Genomic DNA, 14,167 nt, shown 5'->3' on the forward strand with positions numbered 1-14,167 from the left:
GCGATATAATCCAGCTACTATATTGTTTCCAAACTACCCCTCAAATGGCCCTTAATTTTAGCTGTCTCTCCTTGTATTCCCTCCCTCATCCCTCTCTTTCCCTTTCCCACTCAATCCTCCCATTCCAGCCCCTACCCCACCCAACCACAACTGTCTATTTTTTCCGTTTCCTGAGATCTATCTATCTCCCCAGTCCTTCACTCTAAACCTAACCTTTGTGGTTCTACAGACTATAGCTTAGTTGTCATTGACTTAATATCTAATATTCATATATATGCAAATACCTCCAACATATTTGTCTTTCTAGGTCTGGGTTACCTCACACAGAATGACTTTTTCTACCCATTTATCTGTGAATTTCATTTTTATAAACAGCTGAGTAATAATACTCCATTGTGTAAATGGACTGCATTTTATTTATCCATTCATCTGTTGAGGGAAATCTAGGTGGTTTCCAGTTTCTGGCTATTATGAATAGAGCAGCAATGAACATGATTGAGCAAGTGTTTCTGTGGGAGGATGAAGTGCCCTTTGGGTATATGCCCAAGAGTGACATAGCTGGGTCTTGAGGTAGATCAATCCAGTTTTCCTGAAGAAACTACTACACTGATTTCCCAAGTGACTTTACAAATTTGCACTCTTACCAGCAATGGATGAGCGTTCCCCTTGCTCCACATCCTCACCAGCATGAGCTGTCACTTGTTTTATTGACCTTAGCCATTCTGATAGGTATAAGATGAAATCTCCAAATAGTTTCGATTTACATTGCAAGTATGTCCTTGTGGTTCTTTAAATCTCCTTGGTGTCTGTTGTTATGTCCCCCTTTTCATTTCTAATTTTGTTAATTTGGATATTCTCTCTTTGCCTTTTAATTAATTTGGATAAGGGTTTGTCAATATTAATGAATTTCTCAAAGCACCAACTCTTTGTTTCATTGATTCTTTGTATTTTCTTTCTCTTGTTTGTTTCTATTTTCTTATTTTAAACCCAGAGTTTGACTATTTCTTGCTGTCTACTCCTTTGGGGTGTGATTTCTTTTTGGTCTAGAGCTTCCAGACGTGCTGTTAAGTTACTAGTATGAAATCTCTCCATTTTTTTTTTTTTATAATTAGGGGCGTAGTTGTTGCCTCTTAAACCTGCCTTCATTGTGTCCTTTAAGTTTTGGTATGTTGTGTATTCATTTTCATTCAATTCTAGAAAGCCTTTAATTTCATAAGTTTTGTCTTGACCCATTTTTCATTCAGTTGTAAGTTGTTCATTTTCCATGAGTTTGTAAGCATTCTCTTTCTGTTGTTGATATCCAGTATGTGCAGTCAGTTTTGGAGAAAGTTCCATGAGGTGCTGAGAAGGTATATTCTTTGGTCTTTGGGTGAAATGTTCTGTAAATATTGGCTAGGTCCATTTGGTTTATGACATTGCCTGCTCCAACATTTCTCTGTTTAGTGTCTATCTGGATGACCTGTCTGTTGGTGAGACAGGGGTATTGAAGTCTCCCACTATCAGTGTGTGAGGGTCAATATGTGATTTCAGTTATAATAGTGTTTCTTTCATGAACTTTCATGGGGCCCTTGGGTTTGGAGCTTAGATGTTAAAAACTTTAATGTCCTATAATGAATATGTAGTGTCCTTCCCTATCTCTTCTGATTAACTTTGCTTTGAAGTCTATTTTGTCAGATACTAACACAGCTACACCAGCTTGCTTTTTAGGTCCATTTGCTTGGAATATCCTTTTCCCTCCTTTTATCCTGGGGTGATGTCTACTTTTTATATTAAGGTTTGTTTCTTGGTGCAGCAAAATGATGGATTCTGATTTTTGCATCCGTACTGCTAATCTGTCTTTTCATTGAAGAATTAGGGCCTATGATGTCGAGAGATATCGATGAGCAGTATCTGTTGTTTCCTGTGACTTTGCTCCTGTGGTGTGTGGACTTTCCAGCCAACCTCTGCAGATCTTGTCTGCAGAACCTGAGATCTGAGGACCCAAGAGAATGGGGCAGACTGCAGTCTCATGCTGCAGACAGCCTGACTTCATTTGCAGTCTGCTTTGTACATGGATGAAGCAAAGGAAGCAATGTTCTGAGGAAGGTTGTTTGAGTTCAGTAAGCACGTACTAAACATTGACAGAGCAGCCCTTTCACGGAATTTTCTCAGGACAGACCAATTTAAACACAATTGCATGGCACAGACTACAGATTATATCTGGGAAAGCATGAACACAAGGCAGAAGGCCGTATCCAGATTCAGGGCACATTGACCAGATTGGGTTCTATAGCTGTGCTCTGACATCCAACAAGAAGAAGCATATCTTATGAATTAAATGTAAATGTTTGTCACAGAAGGCACGAACTCATATCCAGGAACAATCCAGGGAACAAAATGCACCTGAGGTAAAAGGCCCTCTGCCTTTTCCCTGGAGCCTCTCTCACAGTTCCCCAAGGCATTGTTCACCATGGCTCATCCTTGTGACCGTGTTCAGACAGTGGCGTGTATATGTGTGTGTTTTCTGTCTTTTGATTTTCTTGTCTGGGATTATTTATTTCTTATGTTTTTTTAGGTGTGGTTAACCTCTTTAGGTTGGAGTTTTTTCTTTGTAGCTCTTTCTGCAGGGCTGGATTTGTAGATGATTTTGTTAAGGACTCACTCATTTCCTCTTTAAGGCGCTCTGTCATAGTCATAAAGGCTGTTTTGTGATCCCTCCTATGCTCAGCTAATATTGCCATACTTGGGCCTGCTGTGGCAGTTGTTGGGCTCTAATGGAAGCATACTGTCCTGGCTGTTATTGATTGTGTTTTTTTATTCTGGTGCCTAGACATCTGGATTTGGGAAGATATTAATTCTTGGTGCTGATATCTGGTCTTGTCTATGTTGGGTAGATGTTTTGTTTTGTTCCTGGGTTTCTGATGCCCTCTCTTGTTCTTAGGAGAATATGGTGGCTATGTGTTGCCCGATAAGAAATTCTTCTGGGTCCCTGATAGGTGAGGCCACTGGGGGTTCCAGGTAAAATGTGTTTCTAGGTATTGGGGGCTGACATTTAGGAATGTGGATGGGCTAGGAGGTAGTCTACAGGAGGGAGGAAAGCAGAGTGTTCCACCAGAACCTGCTTAGCCCCTGGGAATAAGGGCAAAGAGTGAGGAAGGCTGCAGCAGGAAGTCAGCTAGAGATGAAACTGGGATGGGGTGAGATTGGGGGACTGGACCTGTTGGAGTTGGGGAAGGGGTGAAGATATGTATTTAACCTACTTGCTGCTTTGGCCTGAGCGACCCAAGGGCTCCAGGGAGTATCTGCTGGAGTTGGAGGCTGGAAGGGGCAGGTGCTCTGCTACAGAGCCAGGGATAAGACTGGGGAGGGGGGAATTTGGACTTGAAGGAACTGAGGGAGGGGTGAAGATCTGCAGTTAGCCTACATGTTTCCTGGGCTGGAGTGGCCTGAGGGTTCCCAGAGAATGGCTGCTTGGGGTTGGGGGCTGGGATAAAACAATGAGGTGGGGGTTAGGAGGGGAAGATCTGAGTGATATTGAATATAAAATAAAATGGAAGTCTGGCAATGAGTGGCAGAAGTTGCAAATAAATAAATAAAAATGAATCTATGTAACTTCTCCAAAACGTCTTCTGTTTTTAGGAAGTGCATTTTGGGGAAATGATTGGCCAAGCATACAAACATGGTCTTTGTATTATTGCTCCTAATAACAGTGACGAGAACCTTCAACTTCCAGGAAGGGAGAGCTGATGAAGTAACTGACAGTTACTATTAAATGTGGTAGCTTTCATCATTTTAACAGAGTACTTGAAACAATTAACTTAGAGAGGATTTGTTTTGGTTTGCAGTTTTAGAGTTTCTGAGCATGCTCCATTGATCTGGGCCTGTGGTGAGCCAGTACAGTGGCAGGAGACTGAGTAATGGCAGAGCAAGAGTGCTCTCTCAGCTCATGGACCAGAAGCGGAAGAGAATAAGGAAGGGTCAGAGTCCCACTATCTCACTTAAGGACATACCTCTAGGGCTCCAAACTTCCTGGCTGGTTCTATCTTTACAAGCTCTCCTGCCTCCCAATAATGCCACTCAGCACACCAGGCCTTTAACACATGGGCCTTCAGGAAGTTATACAAGATCCAAAATATAGCAATGATAAAAGGATTTCTGCTCTTCACTCAAATAGAGAGTCAGTCAAATAGAAGGACAGTGGTTAACTGTGGTTAATGAATAGGCTCATTATTCACAGCTGGGTAGGTTATGGATTACTATATATGTAAATACTGTGTAATTAGAAATTTGTATAATTTTGCATTCCTTTCAAGTGGAGCTACAGATAATTTTCTTAGTATCCATTGGAAATTGGCAAATTTTACATGGTAAACATGTACTACTTACTAATAAAAATGTCTTCAGATAGATACATATATAATCAATAATTTTATGTCACAGAAAGACAGTTACAGGAATGATAATTAATGGTACGTTTGAGGAAATTGTTCCCAGTTCCAATCCAAACTCTCCAACCGGAATGGAGGATGTCGGCTCATCCCTCAGTAAGGACCACAGAGAAGACTTTACACCTATCAGGTGTTCCCCACACTACCCGGGAGTGAAAGCCAAGCACCAAGGTAGGAAGTGGTAAGATGTTTCCTATTAATGTACATAGCTTCATTTCTATGTGCCGTTGCTCAGTTGTATTTTAAATCTACCTACATGGTTACAAGTCTGAGTTTTGCCATGCTAACAGTATTTTCTCTTTCACACTAATATACTTTTCGCAAATTGATTTCTTGTAGTTTAAGTTTGCTGAAACTCAAAATGTACAGATTTGAACACGATGTGTTCCAGCATGTTCTGGAATGTCATTGGCTTTGAGTCCAGATCTCGTGATATGGAAGTGTAGTGGGACATTAAGCTTTGGATTCTGAAGTTATGCCTGTTTGTTATTTCTCAGAACATCTAATATATGTGAAAGCCAAGTTCAAGTCATAGATGAAGTTGTGGTCAGACTAGGCCAAGAAATGCACCAGTTTTTAAAAGGTTATTGTCAGTACCAACTAAAATTATGTTTTATCCAAACTATTTTCCAATCTACACTCTAGCAAGTCGAGTTCTTCAGAGCTTGCCAAGAACTGGCTTTCTTGTATTATAGTGGCCCATTCTGTGTTTAGTGACAAAACTTGAAGGTCTTTTATGTAATCACTCCTGCTATTTAAGAAATGCTACACCTAGGAGGCACACACTGCAGAGTGAGCTTCAGGGCAGCCAGGGCTGCATAGAGAACCCCTGTTTTGAAAAGTGGGGGGGGGGGGAATTTTGAGCATGAAAAAAATAGCTCAGATGTTTTGCTGTTGTTTTGATGTGATGCAGTTTGGGGAAAGCCGTTATTGAGGCTTAGGGGTGAATTATGGTTTATTTTCCCTATAATTTCTCTTGATTTATTAAAATAGTTCTTGTAAAATTTTGTGGAGATGAAAATATATTTATATTAAATTATATTTGTAGAGAGAGATGATTTGTAAAAACTATCAGGCTAAGCACAAAGAGCTGTTATTCTTCTTGTGGCTAACTATAAGCTACTGTTGGATAAAATCAATTAGCTAGGGGGAAATAATGTTTAACTTGTTTTCCTTTGGTGTCCTTGTCATAACATTACTTTATTGTCTTCATAATCTAATATATTTTCTCTGTAGTTACATATGTTGCTCACTTCAAACACGTGCATAGATACCCATCATTTCACTGAGGTTAATCTTGGCGGTGGAAGTGTTTCCCATGATTTTGTCCCTAGCTTTAGCACCACTAGTATAATTTGAGAATACAAACCTTATTCACGCCACCCTTATCATCACTGGATATGTTACTGCTGTTACCATGGTAAAGCACATAAACCAGTGTGATGGGAAAATGTATACTTATTTGCATCTTTAAAAGTTATTAGTATGTATTGGCTATTTTTCTTTTGTGAAATGATTTCTCCTTTTTTTCTTGCATGTATTTTTATATGTAAAGATACCTATGTTTCCTAATGCATTTAACTTTAATATGATCAGTTCTGGTGGTGTTTTGTTTTATAGATTTTTGTATTGCATTTGTCTTGGAAAGTTTTTACTTTATTCTTACCTATTACATAACTTTTCTTTTGTTGAAGGTGTTTGCTTTGAGGCAGTGTCTTGCTGTATAGTCCTGGCTGGTCTAGAACTCACTGTGTAGACCAGACTGCTTTAAACTCACAAAAATCTACCTGCCTCTGCCTCCTGAGTACTGGGATTTTAGGTGTGTACCACAGCACCCACTCATTTTTAAATGTTTTGTATAATTTTATTTCAAATATTTTTATGTTTAAAATAGGGATATTTTAAAAATATTTCGGCATTTGTCTCAATATCATTTAGCTAAGAGTCTTTCCCGCCACCAGAAATTCTGCTTATATTAAGTGTTAAGTTCTTACCCATTTCCAGCTCTATTCTGGGTTTCGTATTGTTCTGTCTGGCGTGTTGGTGTCACATAGTTTGAATTCTTATAGACAGACCTGTGATGTGTGTTAGCAGTCTCTCTCTTGTTTTTTCCAACTTCATGTGTTTATTTGTCTGGATTTACTTTGGAGTCACTTTCCCCAAATGTTCCCAGTCTCTGGAAAATTAATATCACGTCATTTAGGATATTTTCATTAGCTTTCCTAACTGGGGGTGGGTTGGGAGTGGGGTATTGTTTGTCTTGCCTTTTATTCAATTTTTTTAAAAAAAATTCTCAACGGTTACCCATTAGGAAATCATTATTTTAGTAATTTCTACACAAACATGGAATTCTTACTGTTTTAATCTAGTTAACTTGACTTTTCTAAACAGACAGATGTAATTTTTGCAAAAAATCGTCCTGTCTTCCTTCTTGTCACTGAGCCTCTTTTCCTGCTTCTTTCATAATTGACCAGATTTGTATTTCCTGCACGTCATTTTCTACAGCATAGCAAAACAGTGTGGAACACACATAGTTGCTGTGAAGTAAGAACTCTGGGAATACAGTACAGCCTTAGTTGTATAAGGAAGCTACCATGCCTTGGTGAAAACAGCCTTTGTCTGGCTGTGGTGAGATGCTGACATCTAGTGGCTACATCAAAAATGGTAGTTGAATCTCGGGGACTGAAAGGGTCAAGGAAGAACGAATGCTTGGAAAACAAGACTCATCAGTGACATGAGATGGCCTGATGCAGTAAAATATCAGGATGTGGCTTTATCTGGTGTGATAGCCCCAGAGCTTGTGATTGGAGAATAAAGAAGATATGGGCATATAAATAATGCTGTTTCACCCTCCACATGACTTTATCAGTACTTTGCAGAATGGGTGGATTATATGAACAATCAGCCCCTGTTTTTCCCAGATAAGCCCTGCTTTGATGTGGACTTGGTTGAGGATCTTTCAGCAGTATCACATTATGAGATTGGCAGGAACTTAAATGATTTGGGTGGTCTCTTAGGAGGCTAGTTTATCACAAGTTCTTCGATTCTTACATTCAGCATGGGCAAGGGATGCTCCCTGGCTGCTTCTCTTCTGTCACGTATCAACTAGGTACATGCATATCACTTATGTAGTTGGTCATGAGACATCACTACCTGAAAACTACATGCTGTTCCTCTCCTGAGACCTGCTGCCGCCACTTAACGGAAAGACTACTTCCCAGAACAAAAGATAATCCATTCTTCACACTCAAGGCATCTTTCATGGTGGAGACTTTAACTTTCTGAGTGCTTCCTTCTCTGTTCATACATTTTCCTTTCCCTTTCTGCTGAGAAACTTACTGAAGAAGGGGCCAGTTTACTGTTCCCTTGCGTAGCTCAGAAACGCTCACACAACCAATGTTCTAAAGTGGTACAAGCACAGCAGGTTGGGGTAGGAAAGGGTTTCAGCTCATCAGTTAACTATTAGTAATAGTTTAATATGTCATCGCTTCCAAGTAGATGCTTCAGGATATAGTTTTCATTCCTTTATAATGATGGACTCAGTGCTTTCAAGTGTAGGCTCTCTAGACCATATTCATTCATTGTATGTCCTCACAGATGAGATGATCCCGAAAACAGAAAACCAGACTTAGCCAGAGGCCAATACTTTTATTTCTTTACACTTTTGGTACTAGTTTCAAGTAGAAAATATTTTCCTCTATTAATTAAGCCAGTCTTTGTTGATAAAGTATATGCCATTATACTACTACTCTTTCAGAACATTTGTCTCCATCTTCATGTACTAAATACGATGTTTTATTGAGCTATTCCTTTTGTCTGGGTATTATATTCTGTGTTTTATATTCATAGTATAGAGAAGAACTAATGATTTCAATGTGTTTGAAAAACCCATTAATATTTAATTCTAGCTCTCTGGTATAACTATTAGATTTTTAATTCCTTATTTCTTTTCAGGGTTACTTATTGATGAGGAATTGATTTTTATAAATAAGGCAGTGGACGATTATCTACCAACTGTGGATACTATCTTGAGCAGACTGAAGCTCTATCGGGTTAAGGATCCGCTTTTAGATTTCAAAGAACAGCTCCGTGGAAAGGATCAGTTCACGTGTGTAACTGCCTGATATTGCTTTTATACATGAGGTCATTCTCTGTACAGCCACAGATTTAGATGCTGTTGGCAAGGGTTCCATCACTTCATCTCAGCTCACATGTTAAACTTAGTGTGTTTTGATTGGCAATATTTGTTAAATGATTTTAGTAAGCTTTAACTAACTTTGTTTTATTTTTTATTTAAGGGAGTGTTTCTCTGTTCAAGAACGGTTGGAACCTTCTGTAAGAGATTTCCATATGGCTGAGGAGACCTTTTGTAAGAAGAAACTAGTATGTTTCAATAGAATTGTAACATCTGTTTTCTGTAATGTATTTGTAGAAGGAAGGGAATACACCTTTATAAATTTTAGGAATTTATTTTGCGTGTTACAACCTTATACTAAAATTTTTTGATACTAGGTTGAATATGTGTCAATTATGGAGCCAAATTAACTTCCAAATAATGATTCTCAGCCTTAGCTTGAGGTTGAAGTTGGATCTACCCAGTTATATTCTGATTTAATTGGTCTGGTGGGAAGTGCAGGTACAGAGAATTTTCAAACCTCTGTTAGTAATTTTAGTTACTATACTTGGCATAGAAATTTAAGTAGTTAAATTTAAAAGTTATAAACTTAACTATATGGGCATTCTAATTTAAACACACATATCATGTTTTGTGGAAAACAGAATAATTTTATACATTGGGCCTTTTCTTAATCCATTCAGAGGATACACACACACAGTGCATAAGGGCACTTCAAGGGCTTCATTACAGATAGAATGTAATAGGTTTGTTCATTGCCTTACTGACTCCAGCCCCCTCACTTGTTGATTCTAGTGGTGCAGTCTCGCTTGCTGGAGAATATTGTCTTTGGGGTGCAGTAGAAATGAACTCCATTCTATCAGCTATTCAGCTTATGCCATTTTCTATTATTTTCTGTAGTAATTCTTTTTAATTTAGAATATCTAAATATTTTATTAACCAAAAATATAACACACACATAATTAGAGATACTGTGTATTGATAAGGTGTTGGGATTATAGAAAATATTACTCAAGGAAAGAATTGCATGTAAGATGTATTTATTTTTGACTGCTAAACATCTGTATAACATTTAAAATAGAATATTACTTAAGTTTAAATTTTGTGTGACCCTGTTTAAACAAACACATCCATTTAATATATTTATGCGGAACTATCCCTTAAGTTTTTTTAATGTTATATTATTTCAGCCATCAGTTTTCCCTTATGAGTTTGAATTCTTAATATCTACAATCCCCAAACGAGAAATTCCCACTCTGTTACTATCAGAACTGAAGGAATCATTAAACTCAATACCTGAAATAATGGAACATGAAGATGAAAATGAAAAACCTTTCAAAAGAGGTGAGAATTTATTTAGAAAAGTGTTTCATGTAAAAAACTACTACTTGTTATTGAGTTTTTATTTATTGAAATACTTTATAGAGATGTTCTGTAAGTTACATGTTGAAGTATCAGGATCATTACTGTTAGACTCTTTACATATTGATCACATTATTGCTATTTTTCTGGTGTTGGAGTTTGGATCAGGGCCTTCATGTGCTAGACAAGAATTCTGCCGTTGAGTTACATTCCCAACCCTGAGCACCCAACTTAGATTTGTTTATTCTAGACATTCAGTAAAAATACAGCAATGTGTGGTCTTCCTGTGTCTGGCCTCTTTCACGAACCATAATTTTTCAAACTTATATTATAGAATGTATCAGTGCTTCATTGGTTTCTATAGCCAAATAATATCCCATTGTAGAGATGTTTTCTCACAATTTATTTACCTACACATCTTTTGATAGACATTTGAATTGTTTATATTCTTTAGCTATTATAAATAAACTTACTATGAATACTTATGTACATGTTTTTTCTGTATACATATATTGTCTTAGTTAGGGTTTCTATTGCTATGAAGAGACACCATGACCATGGCAACTCTTACAAAGGGAAAACATTTAATTGAGATGACTTATATTTCCAGAGGGTCAGTCCATTATTCATGGTGCAACATGATGGCACCTGAGAGTCCTACATCTTGACTTACAGGCAACAGGAAGTAGTCTATCTCATTGAAAGTAGCTTGAGCATAGGAGACCTTAAAGCCCACCTCCATAATGACACACTTCTTCCAGTAAAGCCACACCTACTAATACAAGACCACACCTTCCACTAGTGCCACTACTTTTTAATTTTTTTCAAACCACTACATTCCATTCCTGGCTCCCAAAGACTTGTATCCATATCATAATGCAACAATATATTCAGTCCAACTTCAGAAGTCCCCATAGTCTATAACATCCTAAACTTAATGATGTCTAAAGTTCAGCTGTTTAAAGCCTCTTCTGAGAGTCACACAATCTCTTAACTCTAATCTGTAAAATAAAATTAAAAGGCAGATCACATACATCCAACCAAAAATGGCACAAGGTATACATTACCATTCTAAAATGTAGGGAAGGGAGCATAGTGAGAAATACTGAACCAGAGCAAGACCAAAAACCAGCTGGGCAAACTCCAGACTCTGCATCTCTATGTCTGATGTCAGAGCAGTCTTCAGATCTCCAATTCCTTTCAGCTTTGTTGACTGCAACATAGTTCTTTCTCTTGAGGCAGGTGCCACTCCCTGATAGCAGCTGTCCTTGGCAGGTATCCCAAGGCTCTAGCATCTCCATCATCTTGATGTCTCCAAGACAATCCAGGCTTCACCTTCACAACTTCATGCAGTAGCCTCTCTAGTTCTTCATTCAGGGACACTCCTGACATATTCCTGACCTCAACAGCTTTCCTTAGTCACAGAGGCAGCAGCCTGATGTAATGGGGCCATTTGATGAAGTGGGTGAGCTTTCTTTGGCACTGCAGGTCCTGTCCAAAACAGGGTCACCACATTTTCAGCTTCTTCATGACAGTGGGGACCAGGACCACCTATATCTTTGACTTTCTTTCCGTAGGGCACTTTGTTTTGGCTGTAGGAGAGGAAAGAAAATTGTCTCCAGTTTTATATTAAGGTGTTTGGTCCATTTTGAGTTGACTTTTATGATAGGTGAGAGAGAGGCCTGGCTTCATTCTTTTGCTTGCGGATATCCAGTTTCCCTAGCACCATTGTTAAAGAGGCTGGGTTTTCGTGGTTGTTGTTTTTAATGTGTTTTAGTGTTTTTGTCAAATGATGAGGTGGCTGAAGTTGTGTAGGTTTACTTCGAACCACGCCCATCTCCCTAAGTCCCTGTCTCTTCCACCAGCTGACAGGTTATACACGTGCACTTCCTTTCTTCTTTTTTTTTTTTTCCAGAAGAGGAGTGTATCTGGGGAAAAGGGAAGGTCTGGGATGGGACTGGGAGGAGTGGAGGAACATTATAAAGAAAACCCTATGATTTAGGAGGAAACAATGCCATGCTAATGCAATTATGATTTCTATTCTGGCAGAATACAAGCTCTTTAGAAGCCAGGGTAGAGAAGAAAATTCCTGTGCATGGTGTTACATATGGCTGAGGCAGGAGGATTATGAGGTTTAGCCCAGCCTGGGCTAAGTAATTAAACCCTGCCTCAAAGTTAAAGGGACGGAGGTAGGGGAAAAGAGAAAAAATGTGTTATGGTCAAACTATATCCTATCCCTAGATTCTTATTAGCAGTATAAGTTAAGATGAACATGGCAACATCATATGGCTGCGTATTCATGAGGCATTGCAAAAGAGACCTGAGAGCATCTTCAGAACTCATATTATAAAATAAAGAGAAGAATTGTTCATTGCCATTTTTCAAAATGAGCATTAATAAAGTTGAAAGACACAATAAAGCAAACAGATAAGCTGTAAAGTGGAGAACCGAAGGGGTAAAGTCCTTTCATCTTATATTGTCAAACTTTGATGTTTGCTTTAAGGCTTGATTTAAATAATTTGTTTTGGGTTAAATTTGCAAATTTCGAAATACATGATAAAGTAGTAAAAAGTGATATTTGAAATGTAAAACAAAATAAAGTTAGCTGTATTTTCCCTCTGTGATTTTTATTTAAATTCTGCTATGTCCTGCTAGTGAGAGTGTTGTTTATTTCACACTAACTTGTCAGCTTGGCTCGAAAACTGCAGACTTTTTCACCCCTAGAGCAGCGATAAGTTGAAGTCTTTAAGTATTCTTTGGGCCTTAACTGATCTTCCTGGATACCACTTGAAGCCTGCAGTTCAGGAGTCAGAGAATACTTATGTTGAGTTGGGGACTTCTCTGTTGCTCTTTCCTTTCCTAACTTCTTTGTTAACCCGGAACTCTAGTGCAGATAGATCTGTCTTCAAATCTTTCAAGACAATGAGACTACATATTTTTATCCAAGTTCTGGTTGTCCCAGTCAGCACCCAGTAAAAAGCTGTAACTTGGCAAAGTACCTCGGGGCCAGTTTACCGCCAGTTCTCCTAGGGCCTTCTCCTGACAGTCATTTCTTTTATATTTTCTAATTCTAAGATCATAAAATATGCAGGCGGGAAAAGCCTAAATGTACATACCAATATAAGATGACTAATAATTTCATTAAAAAAAACAGGAAAATCTGTGTTGCACTCAAGGAATTAATGTGTATAGTGTTTATAAGAGTTGTGTGCTACAAAGAAAGAAAGGATGACGTTAAAAATGAGGAACAGGCCTAGGAGAGGGCTACGTCAGTAAGGTGCTTGACACACAGACACAAAGACCTGAGTTTGCTCCTCAGCACCCACTCAAAGCCAAACGATTATACATGCCTGTGACTCCAGCACCCAGAAGACTGAAACAGGAGGAGCCCTGGGACTTGCTGGCCAGTCTAGCAAATCAAACCAGCGAGCTCCGGGTTCAGTGAGAGACTGTGTCTGAAAAAAATGTGGAAAGTGACTGAGGAAGATACCCAACATCAACCTCTAGCTTCCACATGCACGTAGTGCAGGTGCGCATGCATACTCACACACACACACACACACACACATGCGTGCGCACACACACAAATATGTAACATAATAACAATAATAAAGTACTAGGCACAGTATGCCAGTCACCTGGGACTAACTAGTCAATAACACAGACCAGTGCCTGTAGGTGTGGTTCAGTGGCAGAGTGCCCAGCATACCCAAGGCTTGGTTTTAACCTCCAGAACCACAAGTAGAATTCAGGCTTAATAGAGCTTAGAAAGTCGCCATTTATGGGTGAAGATTAGGTTTTTCAAAGTGTTTGTTTTCTTTGATGCTCATGACATACAGGATTACCTGTCCTATTTTAGCTTCCAATCACTGTGCTGATTTTTGCGTTTTTATATTCCTTTGGTGATTTTAATTGATATATGAGGAGTGAGAAGGAGCGTGCATTGGAGAATTTATTTATTATGTCAGCATTTCCTTCAGAGTATCCAGTTCTCTCTAAAAGAAAAAAAGTCTACAGTAAAGCGGTAAGGATAAGGAAGATGCCAGAGAATAGCATTTCAATGGTAGGTGCTTTTGTTGATAAGTTTCTTCTATTTCAGATTTTTCTACCAAGCATGAGTCTGATGCTCAGGATATGGAATGCAGCTCCACAGAGATCTTACCCACTGAAAGCCCATCTGAACCGGAGGGCAGCGAAGCTGGTAGAGATTTTACCTAAGTCATTTTGCTGTGATGGAGAACAC

The 14,167-nt window shown here is 38.6% G+C and overlaps 1 protein-coding gene and 1 long non-coding RNA gene across 2 annotated transcripts in view; one reads left to right on the plus strand and one right to left on the minus strand.

Annotated features, from left to right (window-relative positions):
* Window positions 1–14,167, minus strand: part of LOC126515242 (uncharacterized) — a 55,821-nt gene that overhangs the window by 20,330 nt on the left and 21,324 nt on the right. The gene's annotated exons all lie outside the window — the stretch shown is intronic.
* Window positions 1–14,167, plus strand: part of Shoc1 (shortage in chiasmata 1) — a 66,322-nt gene that overhangs the window by 8,902 nt on the left and 43,253 nt on the right. Inside the window, exons 4-8 of the mRNA XM_050164645.1 lie at window positions 4,420–4,598; window positions 8,382–8,535; window positions 8,726–8,810; window positions 9,753–9,906; window positions 14,024–14,125. Of these exons, the coding sequence (XP_050020602.1) occupies window positions 4,420–4,598; window positions 8,382–8,535; window positions 8,726–8,810; window positions 9,753–9,906; window positions 14,024–14,125 (674 nt within the window). The remainder of the gene's footprint in view (window positions 1–4,419; window positions 4,599–8,381; window positions 8,536–8,725; window positions 8,811–9,752; window positions 9,907–14,023; window positions 14,126–14,167) is intronic.

Source organism: Alexandromys fortis, unplaced genomic scaffold (genome assembly GCF_014885135.2).
Source record: "Alexandromys fortis isolate MF-2015 unplaced genomic scaffold, M_Fortis_MF-2015_v1.1 scaffold_18, whole genome shotgun sequence".
Taxonomy (NCBI): Eukaryota; Metazoa; Chordata; class Mammalia; order Rodentia; family Cricetidae; genus Alexandromys; species Alexandromys fortis.